Source organism: Grus americana, chromosome 4 (assembly GCF_028858705.1).
Source record: "Grus americana isolate bGruAme1 chromosome 4, bGruAme1.mat, whole genome shotgun sequence".
Lineage (NCBI taxonomy): Eukaryota > Metazoa > Chordata > Aves > Gruiformes > Gruidae > Grus > Grus americana.
Genome location: NC_072855.1, coordinates 78,942,553 through 78,965,395, shown reverse-complemented (window position 1 = coordinate 78,965,395; position 22,843 = coordinate 78,942,553). Strand labels below are relative to the sequence as shown.

Here is a 22,843-nt window from a genome sequence, read left to right as displayed (position 1 = left end):
CCATATCTGAACGAAGTAACTCTCGTTTGCTCTGCGCTCTGTGCAGGGGACAGCTTTTGGTGGGACACGAACGGCAATCCAGCTTAAGCCTTATCTCCCCTACTCCCCTCCAAAAAAAGGATAAGAAATGTATATAATTTCATTACGGTGGTTTGATCCCAACAGGACTCCAGTCTACAGAGCAGCCCACTTGAAATTACAGCGTCTCCCATCGCAGAGTCCCCTTGAAACGTTATCATCGTCGTTCCCAGTGCGAAGCGTTGCTCTTTCACGGCCCCTTTGCGTCCCCCAACCTGACCGCTTCGGCTACTAAAAATAAATCGTCTGTGTTATCAGGGAATAAAAGCAGCCTAAGTACCCTGGGAGCTGTTTCTACCCAGAAAAGCATTAAGTTAGAAACTACCTTTTTCAAGACATTCATATTTTTGTTACGATCCGTATTGGACCACGTATTCAGACCGCAAATCCTAAAAGCGCGTGTAGGAGATGAATGACTGGTAACTAGATGGATGCGTTTAGGTAAAGTTATGCTATTTTCCTTCTGGGATCTAATACTGATACATGGAGATTATCAATAAGATACAATTAGGAACAGAGATTTCAGAATAACGCCATCATCAGTGCTGCTAGGATTTTGGGGGTTTTGTCTGTGGGGTTGGTTTTTTTTTAATTTTTGAGGAACAGGCTTTTGCTGTAATGTTGTTTTATGGATTTTTTGCTCGTTTTGCCTTTTTTCTAAATGATTTACAAATGTCTCTGTCATCGTTTCATTCCTCCTGAAAAAGCTTTGTTTTTTGAAGAAGCTGCAGCATGTCAGATTAAAGTGCAAATACCCACTTCAAGGCTTTAACAAGTTCTGTGCCACTACGAGCCTTTGATTTCTGCATTTAATTATGTCTCATTGGATTATAATAATCCTATTCCTCCTTGTTTCTCGAACTCTGTTTTCCATACTCGTCTTGCACTTAATTAAAAGTGCCTTCTCCTCTGCTAGGCTGGTAGTGAAATTAAGGCTGACGCACAGGGGACCTTTGCATCTGGAGGAATCTTATTTTTAACCTCTAAAACTCGGCACCTACGGGGCTCCTGGCGGGTGAACTTTTATTCTAATATTGTGAAATCTGACAAGAAAACGGTCCCGTCTGCATCGCTGAAAGGTTGGATAAGGTTCCCCGGAGACCTGTCCCAGATGGTGCCCATCTTCTAACGTGATTCAGAATCCACAGTGCCGTGCGTCATTCGACTGGGTTTTGCTCTTTAGACTTGTACTTGCAGATGCGCCCCAGGGCTCGGAAAATAAGGGAGAGTCGATACCGACCAGTGAGACCGCAGGCAGAGCCTGGACCACCCGGTTACCCCGCCGTGGAAGCTGGTGGTGATATAGCAGTCTTCGCTGGTCACCGTCCCCGTGGCGGGGTGGGTGGCTGACCCCTGGCCGGACGTGGGACCGTAGCCACCTCCCCAGGGCTCCGCGCCGGCTGAGGACTCGAGTTTTCCTCTGGCAGATCCTTTTAACGTATAGCATGTTGCCATTGTACTAATCAAGTCTTGTTTTCTCATTTTCCTTCCGTAAAGGTCAATCCCATCTTTTCGGTAGCGCTTAGTATAATGATATCAGCCAGCAATGGCATACAATAATATGGACGCAATCAAACCACGTTGAAAGTTGTCTACTCGTGACGCGTCATGAGATATGGATGATCTTCAGTTTTCTTTTGTTGGTTTTTTTTTTTCCCAGTCCTTGGTCTGCTTCAGACATGCCTCTCAAATGACAATGGTTGAAATTCTCAGATTTGACTACTAGGTTTTTAGGTAGCTCAAGGAAAACCAACTTTTCAAAAGTTTGGCATGCCTGCAGCTGCTCACACATGCGCAAAAAGGGCCGTCTTGGTTTTTGGCTTCTCATTTTTGTTTTCTGGGAGCAAAAATACATGTATTTATCCCAGTTTCCATTCTTCCCTTCGGTAAAGAAATACTCATCACAAGTCTAAAAAAGTGAAAGGTTATTCCGGAAATCTGCTGTTAAACATTTGCGAGATATTTAGAGGTGCAAAGAAAGAAAAAGTTGAATACCGTGCTGATTTCTAGCTAAATTTGGCTAAATTCTAGTTAATGTCTTGGCAAAGCTTTCCCCACCTCTCCTTTTTAATGCTTTTAACAGTAGCATTTTATGATTAGTGATGAGTTTGTTTTTGACCTTTTTTCATTTTTTTCCCCACTGCGAAAGCAGCTTTGTTGGCAGAAATGGAAGAAGCAGCAGCACTTGACCCTTTTCTGAGAGCCGGGTGCCCGGGAGAGGAGGGCAGATCTGCTGGGTTTTGCATAAAGCATAAAAATTGATGTGGGGATAAGGAAAGGAAAAAAAAAAAAATCTTTGGACGAGTGAAAGAACCGCTGTGTCCAAACCAGCGTTGTATTACGGAGAGGTCTCTGTGCTGGGGTAGGAGAAATAGGCGGTGGTTGGTATTTCTGCTGAATGTGGGATGCCTCGGTGGACAAGAAACATCACAGTTTCAGAAACACTGGGCCAAACTCATGTGTTGTGCAGCTCCGTTGCAGTCAAATAGAGTTACAGCAAGGAAAAACGTTGCCTGGTGCAGTTCAGTGCTTTATGGAAAATACTGATTGCGACCCATGCTACATAATGCCTGCACGGTGCTACGAAATCCGTGGCAGTAAATGGAAATAAGTTGGTAAAAATTATCTGATTTGTGTGTCTCGTAAATGCACTGTTTACAGTGGTTTTGTCCAGCCAGTACTCGACGTACGTGAATGCATGGGCAAGAGCCCGCAGATTTGACAGAGGGATTTTATTTAGTTACTTCACGAACTCGTACTAAAATGTTTAGAATGGTCCCTTCAGAAAGATAACATCTAATGCAGCATAGTAAGTAGTTCGGGTCAAGTACTTGCAAACAATTTTTGTCAGTGCTATATGCTGGATAGTGTTCTACAATGTTAAGTTAATTATAGGATTTAAATGCGGTTCTTGCATTACCCACCAACACAAAACGCTGCGAGGAGACAAAGCAAAGAAAATGTACTTTTGGCATTATATATTGTTATATTTTGAGTCGGCAGCTGCTTTGAGGCACAATATCTGACTCTGAGGTCTGTGTTATTTGTATCTAACTTATCTGGTAACTCTCAGCTGAGGCAGTTGGGAAAACTCTTTAAAAAATTTTCTAAGTGCATGCAGTTATTTTCAGTTCTAATCACCTTATTTCAGTTTTATTCCATTCAGCTCTATTCAGCAGAGAGGATTTTCCTACGTGGTCTATGACTCAAGACCCTTGAGTCATCCTGGCTTCTCGAGATCAGCCGAAGGATTTTTAGGGCGTTACGCTTCTTATTCCTGCAGCGGTGATTTGGATTTTTGAGATTAATGCGGCTTTTCCCTTTGATCTCTTATTTTCTCCTTCCCGTGGTGTTAGAAGTGCAGGTCTGGACGTGGTCCTCCTCTGCCCTCGCTGTACTCACAGCCACACGGTTGGGTTTTCAGGAGGCTCCTCCAAGTTTTCAGGAGGTTCCTCCAAACCATTTCCAGCCCGGTCCGACCGCCGCTGTCGTCTTTGCTCTGGTAGCTAAGGGACAGTGTTTAAACTCTGCCACTATAATAGGATTACGCTTTTATACCCCGAGCGATTCCAGCTTCAAAGAAGCATTTTTGAAATCAGATTTGGATTCCCACGGGTTTTGATTATTTTGGGAAGCTGGTGAGCGATGGTGCGATTCATCAAGCTAATTACAGCGTGGCATACATAGCGTAGGTTTCACACTGGGAGGAGTAGAGCTCGCTGGAGAAAACCAGCTTTGGCTTTCCCAGGAAGTCTCCAACCAGGAAAAAAAAAACCAAAACAAAACCCACCCTCTTGCAAGCTGTCAGATGGGTCAGGACCTCCAGGGCTGTCCCTTGTCCGTGGGTGATGCACGCAGTGGACCCCAGCAGCCCCCACAGCAATGGGAATCCCCGGTGAAACTCTGCCCAGGTTTTGCTTCCAGCAGGCTGGCTCCTGGCTGAAACCAGCTCCCTCCTCCACCCCTGCTAAAGCATTTAATAATACGGGGTATTTAAACACGGCAAGTGCTCCTCTGATCTAGTCCCTGCAAAAGTGCCTCTTAAGGTAGGACATCTAACTTGTCTGCCATTACATTCCCTTTGGTGAGGGCTCGCACTTCATGCTGCCACCAATTTTCTCCTGCTCTCCCACTTGCTAAAATAATACATTGCACTCGCCTCTTAAATTAGGCACAAGCTTAACCCTCTAACAAAGTTCACGAAGCCTGTTTGCTGTGAGGATAGATTCAAATGTGCTTTTTTATTTGGGAACTGCCACACGTATCAGGTCTGTCACCTGGCTTTAACGTGGCAATTGTGGGGCTTGGTTTTCCTGAGGTGGTTTGCTAGGACTCAAGACTTTTTCTTTACCATTGACATAATCCTCTCTCCAAGAAGTGCTTTCTGTTTCGGAATGTGTTAGTCATTTCCTATTCATTATGGTTTTCAAAACCTTCTTGCTGGCGTTATGGTCTCCTCTTCGTTAACACATCTCTAACTATGGTGATGATTATTAGCAATGCAGCAAAGGAAGTGACTGGTCCAGACTTGATCTCCTAGCTTTCCTACTCGGGTGTGAGAGGATATTCTCCTGCAGTGCTCAGCTTCTGCGGGTAGGACAGCGTCATGGGATAGATTTCTGTAGTCCAGACACACGAAACTGCGGCGTTTTCCCTTCCCCTTTTATTACGCAGAAGAAGGATGGGTTTCTACCCCAGAATTTAACTTGTCTTTTATTGGAAAAACAACGAAGCTACAAAGGAATAAATTATTAAGATAATAAATCAACAGGTGGCAAATGAAAAAGGCAGCCAAAATGAAATGGAATTATCTGTGGACAAACGAGTCGTTTAAAATTGGCTCTGAGCTTTGTAATTGAAGGTGCAAGAGTGCAAAACTTATAATTGGAAGAAAACCAGAAAATGGATGTACTTAAATGAAAGTAGTTTTATTGCACATTACCAAATTTTATAATGTCTTCATTGTGTCACTGTTAAGTGTCCGGAATTCTTCTTGTTTAATGAGTAAAATAAAAATGTGTTTAATGTGCCAGTATTAAATAGGTCCATGGGAAAGACAAGTCTGCGAGGATATTTCTGCTTTAGTACTCGGTATTTTGTCAGACGACGTCTTATGGAAGACACGGACGTAGAGAGCAAAGAGTGGGCTGTTGGTAAATGCTTCACTTTGTTCTCCCCAGAGCTTAATTCTCCGGGGTGGCCTTTCTGAAGGAGGACAAAAATTAATTTCTCATTTACAAAGGAACGGCGTAATGACCGCCAGGAAAAGAGACAGGGCCATGTGCAGGTGTATCAGCAACTCACTGCAGAGAGGAGGGCAAGAAATTTCACAGCCTGAGGTTTCCTGGCAATTTCCAATAGCTCTAGTTTTCAGACAAGTCAGAGCACACACAATTATCTTCTTTGAGGATTTCCCTTTAAAGCAAACATGTTTTTCTGATTTACAAAACCACCTTCAGAGCATTTTTCTGATTGCTGCTGCTGTCCTAAGCTCATGGTTCAGCCCCATCCTCTTTTTCCCCTGGGATCACCGCTTGGCCGCCGCACACACCTCTCCTACGGGGCCGGAGTGGATCAGGTTATTAATTAGCGTGTGATTCTGTGATTCCGGACGTTTTCTCTCGTTGCACAATTCTCATTGCCGCTTAGTGGTTGGTTCCATGACGTGAACATGCTAAGACTTAAGTAAAAGTACTTGGGGTTTATGAAAATATAGAGCTATTCTGAAAAAAAAAAAAAAAAAATCTGCAGCACTACAGAAACGGTGATTTAGGATCTGCACTAAAATCTTCAGCTGCCGAGCCGGCTCCCGTGGTCGTAAAAATTCTCTGTTATACAGATGTTTTCTACGCCGGAGCAAAAACAGTGCTGCAAGATGTCACCAATATAAAACACGTTTGTCAAAATTTTGTATCTGGGCTTGTCCCACATGGAGGGAAAAAAATCGTTGCTTCTTGCGAAATGGGCGACCATGACAACACGGTCTGTGTTACAGCACTTACACTATAGCTTCCTACAGCGATCCAGGCAAGCCTTGAAATGTTTCTTCTTCAGCCAGATCTTCTAACACAGAGGGAAAAAGCCAGAGGTGGCTTCCTGGCTGTGCCTCTGACCTTCGGAGAAAGGAGTTTTAGTGTTGTGCTAAGATGCTTGTCCATTCTGATTGTCCCGGCTGCTTTGGATTGCCTCCCTGTATCTTCCTCAGCTGGCAACGTTTTTATCTTGAGGTATTGGATCATATCTTTTAAGAAGATTGAAGGGAATTAAGTCTCCAGGCTCAACTCTCTCCTCTTCCAAGCAGCCGACAAATTTTAGTACGTTCTGCGTGGCAGTTACTGGAAATAGCTGAAGTCCGCAGAGGATGAACCGGGATCCATAAAAATGTTCTTCCTACTTAAGATGATAATTTATAATTTAACTGCAGCCCCCAGCTCAATGATGGCGGATTTACACGTGGTGCCATCCAACCAACTCTTTACAACTGAGTGGCTTCCCTGAATTGGTGCTGGGCATCTGGGCAGCGGAAAAAGGGTGGAAATAATGCAGAAAAGCTAGCAACATCAAAGAGAACCTCAGCATGCTCCTAGTACACATTGTCTTAATTAACTAGAATATTTAAAAGTAATTAAACTGGGTACGGTTTAGAAAATGAAAGATGATGCTTACTTGGGAGGTTTGTGTTTTTTCCTCTGTGAAAGCTAGGAGCAGAAGAAATTAGTACGGAAAGAAATGCAGTTGGTATTGAAATTAACAGGTGGAATACTAGATCTTGATGGTGAGAAGTAGCCCCAAGGAGGGTGGGTAGGTGGGAAGAAACGGAGGGGAAGCAGGCTACAGTACAGCAAGGAACATGGCCTTTTAGCAGGAGAGAAAACGACGACTGTCTCAGGCAGAAAACTTTCTCCTTAAATAAAAAATTCATGAGCCCTGTATATCCATACAATAAAGAAATATAAGTGAAGACTATTTCAATACGTATTTTTATTTTCCTGTATAAAAAGCCCTTGCTTCAGTTCATATTGGTTTTTATTGCCAGGTGCAGTACAGAAATCTGATGCAGGAGCAGATGTGATAAATCTCAGAGACTTTAATCTGGGGAGCAGATCAGAGGGGGTCCACCCTCGCAGGAGGGGATCCACCTTCACTCCGTGGATTTAGACACGGGCGTTCAGCAACCGCTCCGGTGACTTTCACGTCTGGGTACTGTATGGGGATAATCACTCGATAACGGAGGCAGAGATTGCCACATGCAGCCCAGGAACCAAGCGTAGGACCTCTTACACCATGAGTTTGTGCCGTGCGGATTCAGGTGTGCCTCGGGCTGCTGGAAGGCACGGGTTCCCTGCCTAGCAGTGAACCTCAGCAATAGCGAGACTGGCTGTGGATCTCCATCGGAACGTCTCTCCAGCTACGTAGTGCGTGGGGAATTTCATATCTATAAAATCACCGAATCACTTCAGTCCCCAGTCATGATGGGGTGCCCAAAAGGTGATTTTTTTTTTGCCTTTTTTTTTTTTTTTAAACCAGATTGCTTATGAAATTTTAAACGCTTCACGTTGCAGAACAATTTTTCTTTGCTTACTTGGTGTGATTACACAAAGCTCTGCAGGAAGATGCGCTGTAACTACAGTGTCATTAAATAACATTTTCCATTGGTAGGTTTATTCTCTCCTTCATGAGAATATTTAATTGTCATTGATACTAATGGGAATTGCGTGTCTTCGGGGGGCATGCAGATTAATACTGAGATGATTCCCTGGCCAAGGCAAACACAGTGAAACAAAACAAAACAAAACAAAATAATAAAAAAAATTCTGTAAATAAATATCAGCCTCACATTAAGTTCTGTAAAAACTCATCCCCTCGTATATCCAGCTCTTTCTTGTAGTTCAGCTCATTCTATGAAGTTAAATTACCCCACAGGGAATGTGTCTTACAGATAAGTTCTGCAAGACAGCAGAGCATACGCCAGAGTTAGAAAAGCAGCAAGTACAAAGTCAATTGAATGGCATGCAATTATCTCCCAAATTATAAAGCGCATTTTTCAACCCCCATAGCATTTTATGGAATTGCAAGTTTGATTAAGGAATCCCACTCCGCCCACTGCTGACCTTCCTCTGGCTGAAAATAACCTCTGAAAAAAAAACCCGGGACGATTCTAACTACCAGCTCATAAAGCTAGTTGACCTTCTGTGAAGAAAACAGATTTGTGTATTAACATGTCACATTCCTATTCCCAAAGAAATAGGAGTACTATAAAACCAGCCCACGTCTGGTTGGAGTTAGCTGTATCAGGACAAACGGCTTTGTAAACCCGAAGTGGCAGATAGGGGTTTATTTAGATATTTTAAATGTTTTTCTCCCCACCCAACAGCTGCGGCGGATCGAAATGCAAATATCAATCTGGTTTCCCTAGGAAGTCTTTAATTCTTCATAAATGGAAATATGAGTATAAATTACATGTAGAACTCATTTCTGTGATTCTCTAAATCAATTTCTAACTGGAATTTGGATATTTATGTGCATGAAAAAGTGGTCTTCCTCTCCTCTCACAGGCTGCGTATAGAAGTTTATTTAGTGCTCCCAGGTTTCCAGTGCTCTGGGAGGGAATAGTCTGATTCCAGAAGCTAGGAGGGAAAATGCAAAGCTTAGTGAATTTAAGAGAAGTGGTAAATTTTTGGAAGAACTCCCCTAGCCTTTTACTAAATCAGACTCGGGCAGGAAACTCGACCGAGCCTGGAAAGATTTCTGGTTTAGGCAAAAATCATTCCAGTTCATTGGTGGGTTTCAGCTGCGATTTCCACGTGGCTTCCTTTCCCATCCGGGGAATAGGAAGGCAATACAAGAAGTGGCCAAAAAAGGACAGGGGTCTGTGAGGGACAGGAAAAAAAACCTGGCTTTTTTTTTTTTTTTTTTTTTGTAATATCTTCATTTAGATGTATAAAGGTGTTTGGGATCTAAAGCAGCAGACAAGCGAATGTCCGTGAGGGCTTTTAAAAGTGCCAAACTGAATTGCTAACAGATAATTATGATAGAAAACCAATTGCTTTTTGGTTTCTAAGGGCCTACAAGTCTTTTTTTTAAAAAAAAACAGACTTAAAATCCTAAAATATTTTGAAAATTTTACCTACCATGTCTCCTTTGACTGAAAATGTCAAACAGATCCTGAAAAAAGGCAAAACAGACATTAAGATGTCTGTAATGTCACTTCTAATATGCTTAACGATAAAAGCTCTAGTGAGGCATAATTTGCTATTCTGTAAGGCTTGTACTAAGAATCCTTGACTCTGATATGATTTAACCTCATTCTGACATAGATCTGTAAAACAAATGAATATTTTATAGTAAAAAGTAGAAGCATTATGATATTTTAGAGTGGAAGAAAAAAAATCACTGTCTCTTCATTCTGAGTGCACGGTATGAGCCACCTTCAAGGCAATTTGCGTCAGCTGACATCGGGTCCTTTTAAGATTCCTCAAACAGAGCAGAGCAAAAATTTGGTGTGATAATTAGAGAAGGAGCTTACACAGGGCTGTCCGAATATCCACGCCTCGCCCTGAGTGCAGGCGGGTAATACTTTTGAAAGGCAGGCCCGTAACTGCGCGTTAGGCAGCGTACGTACATAGAAGTGTCAGACTTGCCTGAATTAATGTTCCCTGCCTGGGAGGTGGACGAGGAGGAGGTCGATGGCACTCCCAGCGCCGGTGCAGCCGACGCTGTAAATCCCGCGGCGTTGAGGACGGGTAAAAGCCTCGAGGAGTTGCTGAAGCGGGAGAAGCTGAGTCAGTGCACGGCTTGAAATATACGGCAGAGGTTATTGAAGAGCAAATTTTGGCTTGGAAAATGGGAAAGAGGGTTTAAGGGAGGAAGAAAAGCGCGCTCCATAATACACCATCAGAAGTGTTTATTCTGCGGCAGTGAGAAGAACCAATAATAAGGTGTGTGCACATCAATTATTTAAAACAATTCCAGCAAATGCAGACTTTGAGCTCCCTCACCACCCCCCAACAAAAATACTTTGAGTGATCAAAATTTATTTTGATTCCCTTTTCTTCAACACCAAGTATTTGTTCAACGGGATTTGCTGTCGTCACGTAGGAGAGGAAAGAAAAAGAAAAAAAAAAAAGAGCTTGGGCAAGACAGTGAAGTTTTTCCTCAGCTCTATCAAGAGGATGTCTTTCATTTTGAAATACTACAGAAATGATAATAAGTCTTAAAAAAGTTATCCAGTCACTGGAGCGCTGAACACTTCAGAATCTGTGTCGCTTTCAAATCCTTATTTATTTTTGGTAGCTTTCCTAGCTGGGATAGTGATGGAGGAATCGAATCCACAGACAGGTCCACGCCTTTGCAGTCACGCTAAAAGGATGAACTGGAAGGGAAAAAGAGAAAATAAAGACAGCGTAAGCAATGTTGTCTGACAGGGAAATTCCTATCCCAAGAACATACGCTAAAATAAAAAAAAACGTTTCCGAAGCAGCAATTCCTGGCAGATTTATGCCGAGACGTATGAAGTAATATAATGATGGACAGACTAACTGTTAAAGCTAAGTTTCATGATCTGCTGCTGCTGCTGAGGACAAATATAGCGAGGTGATTGTATGAGATTCCAGCTCCTTGAGAAGGAGAATGTCTACTGGCAGGGAAGAGATGGCACTGCAATCCTAGAGCTAAAGCAGCAAAGCTAAATTGCCTGTGCAAAGAGAGCTTCTCCTGACACCAGCGGCCAACTTAATCTTACTCAACTACAATAAAATTAGACACTTAGGCTCTGCTGATTTATATACCTATGTTGTACCTGGTTTACACAGCTGTCACATGCTCGCACACTTATTATAAACATCAATTTTAAACCGATTATAAACATAATTTGCTACTGGTGGAGGCTAAATGACTAGTTTGGACTTGATGTTTGACTTTAAGGTGGCCCAGCTGAGGGGAAATGAGCACCCTGCACCTAATTTATTCTCGGCCGATCATTCTGGAGATGAATAATGTTTCCCCGTCTCACGGGCTCTGCCCATGGTGTGCTTTTCAGCACGATGGCTCAAAATTTAACACGAACGGGAAGGAAAAGGAGGAAGGGGAAGGAAAAGGAGAAAATATTCAGCTTCTGCTTTTCTATTCAGGGCACGTCCCCGCTGCCTTATTATCACATCAGAGAGTCTGGACCCATCAGCGCTTTCATTACGCAACGTTTTCCTCCCCTAAGAATTTATAATTCCGCCATCTTAATTTGTTTTGGGGACACACGGCAGTCTGATTCCCTATCAGAGGGAAAATTTGTTTTATTAGAAAACATCTATGAGCAGTTAATCCGGCAACTTTATTTTAGACCTTGAGAGGTCAATGCATAATTTAGAAGTTTTTGCATCCTGTTCTGATTGCTTCTCGTTCGAAAACAACCTCGATTATACAAGCTCAGTTTTCTGAGGGCCAAAGTCCTGCTTTAATCACCAAATACGCTGCCATAGACCCCGACACCTGTGTCGGAGCGTTGAGTTTTCTGTTTCTGGTAGCCGGTGAGGTGGGAGGATGGAGCAGAGAGGGACCTGCGCGGTAGGGCGAGACCAGAGATGGTGCAGCCCTGCAGGGTGCTGGAGGTGCGGGACGGCTTGCAGCTCCAACCATGGCACGGCGCTCACCGAGAGGGGTGGAAGGAAGAAATCACCCTAGAAATGGATTTCCAGCAGTGGCAGGGCTACGTGATGCTTGAACCACGCAGATTGTGCCGTATGAAACTGGCTCTTGGGGGCCGACCGGGGTCTGCTGGAATTAATAGGAAGACTCCCACTGGTCTCCGCGGGCAGTAGGTCAGGTCCTCGGTGCGGCAAGGTTCCTTCAAACCTCTGCGGGAATCCCTGTTTCCAGGGGAATGGGAGCAAAGCGCAGCCGCAGCCCTCCAGTAAGTAAAACTCCTCTTGGTTTACAGCCTGCACCACGTGGATGTAATTTGGAGATGAATCCTGTAGCTTATGAATAGGAAAGAAGGGTCAGCATTATCTTTCCCAGCTACGGCCCCCTTGCCATGAATAAATGTTTCATTTTTATTGCATTTGTTTTGCTGGTCTTTAAGAATCCCAACAATTACGTGGCCGGCGATATGAAAGGCATAAAAGAAATTGAAATCATTTACAGCTAGTCCACAAAGGCTCCTCTATAATACGGTGGTCCAGAGAAATTCTGTGTTGATGGGTCCTATTACAAGTGGAAGGAATGAAACTTTGAAATACTGTTATTTCATCTTTACATGACACATAATGAAGTCAATTCAAATGTCAGTTTTCAATGGAACACGAGATCTCTCGGAAATGTGATGCCCATTCAAACTTAAAAAATAACAATGAGGTATAAAAATATCCAGTGTGTTTTAAGGACATGATGCTATTACAGAGCTGAGAGTTGGAAAGACTTAATTTTTTTTTTCTAAATGAAAAACTAAGAACAAGAAATAACCTTCCAGGTTTTACAGTATTTATGTCATTTTTTTGAAAAACTCCTGAAACCAATTTAATGCTTATTTAACTTTTAACCAACAAGTTATGAAGTCATCTTTTAATTAATGATGAGCCAATTCTAATGCATTTTAACAGCTAAATTTTTTTCAAATGCCTGATTTAGATATTCTTCTCTAACCAAGGCTTGCTTATCCAAAACTCTGATCAGACTAGTCATCTTTGGCATTATCAGTGCTAAAAGAGTGTGAACTTGCAATAATCTATGTAACGGATTTCCCTTCCCCACCCCCTCCACCCACCACCCCACCCCCACCCCCAAAAAAAAAAGGCCAAAACCCACCACATAATGTTCCTTGTATTGGGCATTTAGTTTGCCCTAGCTCTGTTTGAAGGGTCCTCCTGGTCAAAATATAAGAACTAGACAAATTACTTTAGGAAAACAAAATCAAGACCTCAGACCCTCCCAGCTCCCTCTCATCTTCAGCGGCTATAGCTGTGAAATAAAATACCATCTCCTTTTCAGCTCACCTAATTTTAGACCTATACAACTGAGCTCTTCCCCTGAACGAGTTGTCTATTGTCCTTTTACAATCAATAGAGAGGAAGAGGCAAGATTAATCTCACTCATTTAAGAAGTCTGCTTTGTGATGAGATGAATGGTGTCCTAGAAGCGCTATCTCCCTTCATCACCTATAAAATAAAGCAGATGTCTCACTTAGGTGAGATGAATCCCATTTCAATATTTAAAGGCAAACACGAAGCTGGGCAACGCTTGTCTGTTCGGGCTTTCCTCTATGTTTGTGTACGTCCTTGTGCAGCTCTGGTGGGGTCGGGCACGTCGTGCTCCTGCGGCAGCCAGCTGGGCAGGGGGTACTTGGCCTTGTCCTATTCCCAGCCCTTGAGAAAAAGCGTTACAAGGCTGAAATGCCTAAATGGTATTTCTCCCCTCAGCTTACATTTCCCAGCGAGCTTCTGCCCAGTCTTGTTGACCTTGCCCACACAGACCTGAGAATGCGGCACAGTTCCTAACATCATATTTTTGGTAAACCACGCTTTCATTTACCTATGGGCACAAAAAGCGGATACTTAAAACTAAGTGTATGTCTGATCTACGTACACAGTAGGTAGATATGCGGGCATAAAAATATATGCATCATATATGTATGCGTGATATATGGTGGGCATGCTTGTCCTTTCAACTCCACTAAAGTTTGTAGAAAAAGTTTGTTCCTCAACAGACTGTAGTTTTCACATCTTGGAGCTCTGTCACAGCTGCTGTAGGAACCCAACAGATGTGATTGAAAACCCTGTCAGGTGGGAGAGTAGCCGCGTTCAAAAGACAGGCAATGGGTTTCGCTGGGATCTGGGCAGACAGCCACCTCGCTGCCTGGCACCGCAACGACCCACACAACTCCAGTAAATCAGGACATGTCTTGTTGTGAAGGGAAAAAACCCCAACCCCACAACAGAAGAGCGAGCATAGACTGTCCTCAGTTATTACAGGAATCCCAGGGAAGCAGGGTGGGTGAGAATTTAGCCCACCGCTTTCTCTGGAGAAAGCAAGGATGGTGCGTTAATACTACATATATCATAACCGTTAGGGATCCTGACTGCATGGTGCTGAATATCCCCCTATAAACGACAGGAAAACTTGCAGGGTTGGGGGAAAAACACAGCGAAAACGAACGTGGAAAAAACCCCGGCGGGTGACCAACCTCACAGTCCAGCGAGAGATGTTCCCATCCTTTGCTCGTGTCCTGACAGACTGCAATTTGTCATGTACACCGAAGTCAATCCATCCTACACACAGTTTCTGGTACTTCCTGGTGAACAGAGGAACTAGGCTATGCACGAATCCCGGTCTGGGTAAAGAGTAATGCCGCGTAGCTCCGTATTATTTCCTGGAAGCTGACAAAAGGGGTCGATGCTAATAACTGTCAGCGCGTGCATACAAACAGTTGTCGGGTTCGGGTTTTTTTATTCTTTCGTGGTTCGTTTTTTGTTTTTTTTTAAATAGAAAGAGCGTTATTCATGAGGTCCTCTACTGACGATCACAAGTGAGTCGGAGAAGCAAGGGGTTTGACGGTGAAGGAAATCGTCCTTACTTGGGTCCCCTGCCCTTGGGTGCTACCTGACCTTCTGCAGCTCCTGTCTCAGCCAGGAGGGCAGGGGCTGCCCCAGCCTGTGCAGCAGCTTGGACAACTCCACGTTGTGGTCTCTGTAGTAGCTCGACAGAAATGCTCGAGACTGAGACGGGAGGAAAAAAAAAAAAAAAAACAACAGTCAAGGAAGGAAACCCATCCGATGGCAGATTTTGGCAGGTGCTCCCACCTGGGAGCTATGCACTGCTCCGAGAGGGGCTCTTAAGGGGGGGAAATTAATCTCCTGTCACTCGAAGCTCATTAAAAGTTTCTGAGTTTTAAAACTATTAAGCCAGTGAAAATTTAAAAAAAAAAAAAAAAGAAATGAGTGTATTTAGTTTAGGAGTCAAACACAGGGTGAATTTTAAAAAAATGTGAAGTTAAATCTCTGGAAAGCCCTTACCTCTTGGTCCATTGGTGGGTATTTTCGACCTTTGCTTTTCCCCAGGCACTTTGTTTTCCCTCCTTCCAATAACTGGCACCAAAAGCCTTTCTGAGGGTCAAACCTATAGAGGATTATACTTTTTTGAAAGACCTCACTACAGAAGAATCTTTCAGCTAAGACATCAGTGTTAGGCAACAATTATCACTGCACGCATCTCTCTAGATGACTGAAATACTGAGGCCAGAGTGGGAAACAGCTTTCCTCTCTTGCGAAAGCTCTGGGAATTTATATTTTCCACAAATTTGCCTTGGGAGTGGCTTGAGGCAAGAAGTTTTTCACATTGTACTTTACCTACACTAGCTAATTTTTGTTCTACTTGTCCAGCATAGATGGTACAAGTTTTAAGCGTTGATCTATAGGATGCCAAAGTCCTGAGCCTCAGGCCCAAGGATCTCACACCGCCCCACTCCAGACTGTGACTCATTTTATTGTCTGCTTTTAGTCAGAGATTTTATTCGTGTCAAACTGCTCCATGTATCCCTGCAGGATGCTAACGTTTTGATCAATTGACCCTTGAACAAAGAACGTTTTGTTGAAAAAAAATTACTAATCGTCTCTTTTCCTGGAATTAGATGCGCCGTATTCTCAAGGACATCGTCGGCTGTGCTCGAGGAAAGCTCTCCATATGGCCAGTTGGAGCTGATGCTGTTGTAGGTCAGCACTGTCAAGGTGAGAGCGGTTAAAAAGGGCAAGCGGATCTATTATTTGCTGACTGCAACAGGCATAGGCTCAATCCCTAATGTCTATTTACACAGAAAAGTCTGTGATTGTTGCATGACTACGAAACGATGAGAAATATAATACTGAAATGGTTTCTGTTGATTTTTGAGGGAAATAAGCAGTGTTCAGGTCTACTGAAAGAACCGCTGGTTGGTTGTTGATAATTTAACTGCACCCGAGGAGGTGGCTGCTCCATATCATTAGATCTAAATATCATTTTCATTCCAAAGATGGCATTATAGCATAAACACTGTCTTAGCAGTCTTATCTGAAATACGCAATTTGATCTTGATGTCTAAAATTCAAAGATAAAGGAATTTTAGATTAAGGCTTTAAAACACGTAGTCACTAAGGAATGAACAACACGCAGCGTTAAGTTTTGAATTTATTGCTGTGGGACTTGCAGCATGCATAAAACATTGAAAAGGTTCGCATTTCTGCTATTCAGCAGATGTTTGAAAAGGATGAAGTATAATTGGCTGGAACACGGAGTTAATTAGTTACAGACTACCTTTTTGCCCTGGCTCTATCCGTATGACACGGGCGCACCTGCAATTTGCTGCTGTACACGAGCGAACTAATTTCCGGAGAAGGGCGAACCTTCTTCACATATTTTTTTTCTTGCCCAGCCTATTACTACAGGCCTGACCCTTGTTTCCTAAATTCACTCGGTAGCTGTATCAATTAAAAATAAATAAATCATTGATTAAATGGATATATCGATGATGGATTCATTTCTACTTTGGCCTTTTCCATCTGCTCTCTGCATGGTGAAGTACTTCAGCTGGCTTGCACTAATTTCCCAAGAGAAGCAGCAATGTAGTGTGCTGGGTAACAGGAAAACTGCAAAACTATGCCCCAAACAATATTTCTGTCTCAGAAGGAGCATACTGAACATTATTAAGAATATGTGCAAATTTGGGAAGGGGAAAAGAGTGTGAGACAGCTCGGGCTGAATTCAACCCGTTGCGTTCAGGTATTATGAAACTCTCAGGAGTCCTGAAAATGTAATTGGGCACAATGGAAGTATTTATTTATAAATGGTGATAGCCTTAAGGCAGAAGTTACAAGTCAGCTTTTTAAAGCAGTCAGCAGAAACCTTTCCTCCAGGCTCGGTTATCTTTTCTTTTCTTCCCTTGCAGAGTAAGCCTGTGGGAAATGCGGGGTTGAACCCGGACACCTGTGCGCCCACCCCACCCCTCAAGAAGTCAGGACCCGATGCCCGAGGTGGGGATGGCACCTGCAAGGGGCTGTCTGCACCCAAACCCGGACAAGAGAAAACATTGGCTTAAATGTACGCTCCCCTAATCCTGTCTTTTCCTTTCCCTCCTGTTGTTCACACGAGGGAAAATGAGGGAAATCTCCCCTGGGAGACTGGACGTGGAGCTGCCTCTGTGGGCAGAGCGTGGCGTGATGAGCCGGGATGGACAAAGCGGCATTTTGGCTGCCCTTTGCCAAAACCAGTCTCTGTCCTGCCTCCCTCCTTCGCTGCCTGCTGAGAAAAACAAAGGGAACCACTGGTCCACGCTGCGCTGGACCTCACGACCGTGAGGATGTTGGGCATGAAATACATCTTCCTAGCAGTCAGTGGAGCTTCGGTAGGGTCATCTGTTGATTAAAAGGAAAGGGATCCCAATGTCTTTCTTTTGATGGCATTATGTGTAGAAGTCTTGCAACATCAGTTGATTTTCCCCCTTTGTTTTCACTACTCTAATAAAAAGTGCAGGTTGTAGAATCATCAAATGGGTTGGGGTGGAAGGGACCATTAAAGGCCATGTAGTCCAACCTCCCTGCAATGAGCAGGGACCTCTTCAACTCCATCAGGTTGCTCAGAGCCCCGTCCAACCTGACCTTGAATGTTTCCTGGGCTGGGGGCATCTACCACCTCTCTGGGCAACCCGTGCCAGTGGTTCGCCACCCTCGTTGTAAAAAACGTCTCCCTGTAGCTAGTCTGAATCTAGGTCCTCTTTAGCAGCTGTGGCTCTCGCTAAGCCGGCGTGATGTGCGCTTCTCTCCAGATACCCGAGCCCTGCCCCTGTCTCCCGTCTGCTCTCTTCCCATGGCTCTGATTAGTACCGTCCTCCTGCCTGGGTTCATTTTACTGTAAGACGTTCACGTAGTTACTCAGGGTGATGAACCTGTTGCTCGCTAGTGTTTTGCAGGACTGGGTCCTTAGGCTGCTTTGTGACAACTTTAAAAATGTGTGGTATACAGTTATTAGGCAGTAATGACTAGGAACGATCCTATGCAATCTTTTTTACTTTGACAGTCCTACCATAAAGTAACTACATTGTTTAATGCATTTTTCTCTTCCATCCTAAATCCATACAGAAGTGTGTGCTTCCACAGCACATTTGCATTCTTGATGCCTCTACACAGTGACTGCATAATTTTATAGATCTGTTTACAATCCATTTTTCCTGTCCAAACAAATATGAGAGGCCAAATTTTTTCCTGGTGTGTGACTCCACTGACTTTAATTTAGTTACAGAAAGGAAGATATATGTATGTGGGTGTGTATTTTTAAAAACCTAGCAGAAGGCACTGCAGATGTGCAGCAGCAGTTGTTCAAACATCAGTAGTTCAGCTGCGTATTCAAACCGCTCCTCTATTTCATCCGCTTTGGAGACCGATGACTTAAAAAATGACATTCTGAAATCCCAAATTTTTCCTCTAGAAAAAGATTTTGGCAGAGCAACGTTCTGAAGACTCAAAGAACAACAAGCACTCAACTCTCACTTGATACCTATTATATAAATAACCATAACCCACCCAGCGGAGGAAACATTAAAAAATAATGATAAGCAGAGAGGAGGCAGCGTGGGGTAGGTGGAAAATCCGTGGTCTCATTTTCCCACAGTTTTCCTGGTAGCAGGCTGCGGGGAAGGGGAAGTACAGGCTTTTCTACTTCCCACCCCGCCGTGCAGGCTCGTGCTCTCTGCTTGCACACTGACTTGGAAGAACCTCCACCGCAGTGCCAGGCTTCCCAGCCCACCGACGTCCCAGGGCTCTCCCAGCCCAGCGCTCCTGGCTGTAACGAGCTGATGCTCCTCAGACGGAGAGGCTCGGTGCAAAAGCTTCTTACAATTTACTGCCAGACTAAGAGGGGAGAGAGAAATTCAGCCCACTCCCGCCCCTGCAGAGACTCTGCTTTCCTGCGGGGAATTGGGAAATGTCAGAGAGAGAGTGCCACACAGGCCATTAACCCCCTTTCACGGGGAAAGCCTCGCCCTCCGGGTAGCGAGGATGGGAAATGTGATCCGGGCTCATCACAGCTGCCTTTGCTAGATCCCAACCAAAGGCTGTGGGAATTCAGTCCAAGGGCTTTCCCTAAGTTCCTTGATTTGGGCTCCTGCAGAGCACCTGCAGTTTTGGCACCGACACTCCAAGCCACGAACAGTCGGGCTGCTCAGTCTGAGGGTTTTGTGCTTCACTGGCAAATACGAGCTTCTCCCCACGCTCCAGGTGCTGCACTTCAGCCCGGCACTTCCAGGTTAGGGATCTACTCTTAGCAGCTTATAATTTTAAGTGTACGGACTAAATTCTTCTGTGCCATGTGTCGGGCTACTACCAGCAGGTAAAAGGTTGGCAGAATTGGCTCAACCATCTATGAAAATGGGATTAGGGAATGAGATATTTGGTCGCTGTTAAAAGCAAACCATCAAAGAAAGCATGCAAACAGATGAATCCTGTCATACCGAGTGCTTCTAACCCAATCTCTGTCATTAGACTCCAATACCAATGCGATAAAAATGTCGAAGCCAAACTTTTCACACCTGACACGAGACTGTCATAAGGTTCAACAATCTGATGTGCAAAGGTGTGCTGAGCTCTTACCTGCACAACTCACATCAACCGAACAGGTATTTTACACAGTGCGTGGATGAAAGCAAAACTAGGTACCCTGAGAAAACAAGTCCTGGGCATCTCTGATCGAACACTCAAACTTAGCAGACATTTTTTACATGAATCTGGGCCTTTGTTTTACGTCTAATACAAAAGACGGAGCAGTCATTTGTTCTGTAAGTTGTGCAAAGCAGAGATTGCCTGTGGAAATGTGTGCAATCATCCAATTAAATTCTGTAGGATACTGTATGTATGCAAGTTCAAGGAAAACCGGATGGGTGTTAAACATGACTTTAAGGAAACCCCAAGCTTTGCAAAATTATCATTGTTGTAATGTGGGGTTTGTTTGTTTGTAATTAATGCCCAGGTGTTCTTGGTAGGAGGGGAGGTACACCGTGATCCCGTAGGGCAGATAATAAAGGAACAGACTCACGTTAGAGCTTCAGAGTAATTATAATGAGGAGAGACTCCAAGAAACTTCTGCACTTCATCCATCACGGTAGCTGGGTCACTTCTTAGCTGCTGTCCATCAATAATAAGCAACTGTAGGGGTAAATGTAGTAGCTATTTAGAAAGAGGACTAAGATTAACAAAAGAATGACATTATTTCCCTTCTGTGACAACATGAATTTAAGTTAGTGTGTGACTTTGTACAGTGCTAATAACAATCATATGGATGAACTTCTTTTTAGATTTACTTTTTCCTTTATTATGTTGAATTTGTACAAGTGGGCACCTCGTAACTCTGTGCGTGCACATTGTTCAAATGCAAGAGTTAAATCTCACAAGCCAAACCCGAGTCTCAGACTTCTGAGAAAAAGAGATAAGGAAGGAATGTAAAAATATTGTTGAGGTTTACAATGTATCCGTAGAAAATCTGGCATGGAATAAGTAAAATAGCAAAAAGCTCATATATATCTTAGAATTAAATGTTCAGAAACTATACAATTACATGTTCAAAAATGATATTGTGGCAATTTATTTGAAACGTACCACCAGCCTATCAACCATACAGACCTACAAAATTGTTAGCAAAGGGGTTTTTGTTTTGTTTTGTTTTTAATTAAAGATTGATGTGATGTAAAGGTACATTAACCTCCACAAGCAAATGTTAAGACAATATATCAAAAGTCTACTGGAGTACCAAGCAGTATTACTAATAACTATTCTGGGCAGATGTGTTTTATATTTATTGTGAAGGCTTATAATGAATTATTAAGTTTTTGAGTGCAGAGGCTGAGTGAATGCACGTTACTGAGTGCCCATTAGTAAGCACCGTGAGCGCACTCTCTGTGTGCACCTTATTAAGAATGAGTGCATTTTGTTGTGTATCTTGTAAATTTAATCACTATAACTATGAAACATGAGTGGTTACTGGTTTTACAAGAAATATGTCAATGTGCCTCTGAATGTTTAATAAGAGGGCTGCACTCGCTCTTCGCTACGGCAGGAGAAGGAGAGAAATCTTCATGAGAGGGGGGGCAGCAGCCCCGGGTGAGGGCAGAGGAGGAGGCAACAGGGCACGGGATGTTCAGCGCCCTTTGCATGCTCCAAATTTGCCGGGACAGCCCCTTCTCCTTCGGAGGATCAAGATGGGACGTGGTGGTGATAAGGAGACGTGCCCCGCTTGCTCCTAGGGCACTACTGCCCGGGGACGGCCCTTGCTGCGAGCTGGGCTGCTCTAGGCAGTACTCCTTCCCCATTTATGAAAGAGCAGAAAGGCCAGAGATGAAAGAAGAAAGTAAATGACTGAGACTTTCTCCTCTCTCCTGGAAATGGGATTGACCTGCTTCTCCTCTTTGTAGTGCAGCTGAGACTGTATAAAAAGAAAAGCGAGGACTGCAAAAAGACAGAGCTGCCATTTATGTGTGTTTTCCCAGGTCCCTGACTAACTAGGCGACACTCGGTTCTACCTCCTTTCAGCAAAATTCTGTCCCATATAGAGCAATCCCTGGAGATACCTGTTCATTATGCTTGCTCATTAAATACTCTTTTACAACTTTTTCTTACAGGAGGTAGATGTATGAACTGAGCTAAGGACCCCGTCCACAGGTAAAGAGTGCCCGTGCATGTATTTTGTAGGACTAAAATGTTTGCTTTAAGTTTATATCTGTAAACAACCTTTTTTAGTAATGGGAATATTCTTTAGGTCTATGTGTTTCCGTAACTTTTTCACAGGAAAGATTATGAAAGACAATTAAATAAAACATCTGAAGGAAGATGGGGCAGGAGAAGGAATTTCTGCTCTGACACTGAGAAAGGCTAATTCCATATCAGGATCAAACAAATGTGAAATTTTCTATGAAAGGGAGTGAGTGGGAAGCGGAACGAAATTTCTGTTTAGAAAAAGCCCTGGCATTTTCAAAATGAATTTGTCAAATCTTCCCACAATGTCTCATGCTGCAGCTGCTTGTTTCTTGGGACCCAGAAACCTTGACAACCTTGGCTGATCCTGAAAGGAACCCCCAAAGTCCCCCCTCAAGCCCACAGTTCATAGCGTTTTCCTGTTGCATCTTTTCCGTCAGAAGACAGAAAAATGAACACACTTCTGCCAAATATCCTGATCTTGTCAAATCTGCGTTGCCTAACAGCTACGAGTTCCAGTGGGAAATATCCCATCACCTCTAATGATGAGGCCATTCTCATTTGGGGACTTTAAGAGTTGATGAGCTCGGTGAAACAACAGGGTGGAAATTACCTGTGAAGCAGGGTAATGAGTTAACCATCTTTCGATATGGACAGCATACCATCCGGGTGTCAGGCATCTCTTCTGGAGAGTCCTTATCTCCGAGGGCGCCCAATGGCTGGACGTAATGACTTCATAAAAATTGAATTTCAGAGCAGCGGGGTCCTCATGAGATCGCTGATGCTAATGGGAGATATTTAGACACATGTCACAAGGATGCTGAAGATTAAGCCGTAAGCCTCCCGGAGCTGGCGGGAGGGCTGCGCTGGCACGGCCAGCCCCCCCCCCGCATCCCGCAGCAGCCCCTCGGCTCCCCACCGCTGCCACTTCTGCCACGCAGGAGTCGGGGTCGGGGGGAAGGAAGCAGGATGGGGCCACCATTCAGTCAAGGGCCCTCCTGGGACAGGTGGGAGGGGAGCTGAGGAGCCAAATTCTGCCAAAGTAGGCACAATTTATTTTTTTTTTACTG

At 43.8% G+C, this 22,843-nt stretch overlaps 1 protein-coding gene across 7 annotated transcripts in view; it reads right to left on the bottom strand.

The window, feature by feature from the left end:
• Positions 1-9,750: 9,750 nt before the first annotated feature.
• The window catches only part of NDST4 (N-deacetylase and N-sulfotransferase 4), a 149,601-nt gene continuing 136,508 nt past the window's right edge, over positions 9,751-22,843 (bottom strand). For 4 of the 7 annotated variants that reach the window (XR_008577070.1, XR_008577071.1, XR_008577072.1 and 1 more), the window contains 5 exons: positions 22,387-22,557; positions 20,122-20,231; positions 15,081-15,183; positions 14,252-14,783; positions 9,751-10,450 (listed from right to left, as the gene is read on the bottom strand). Coding sequence is in view for 2 of the 7 variants with exons in the window: in XM_054825141.1 (XP_054681116.1) it covers positions 14,664-14,783; positions 15,081-15,183; positions 20,122-20,231; positions 22,387-22,557 (504 nt within the window). In the remaining 5 variants the exon portion in view is untranslated. Of the gene's footprint in view, positions 10,451-13,275; positions 14,784-15,080; positions 15,784-20,121; positions 20,232-22,386; positions 22,558-22,843 lie in introns of those variants that run through there. The other 3 variants (XM_054825141.1, XR_008577074.1, XM_054825142.1) reach the window with 3 other exon arrangements.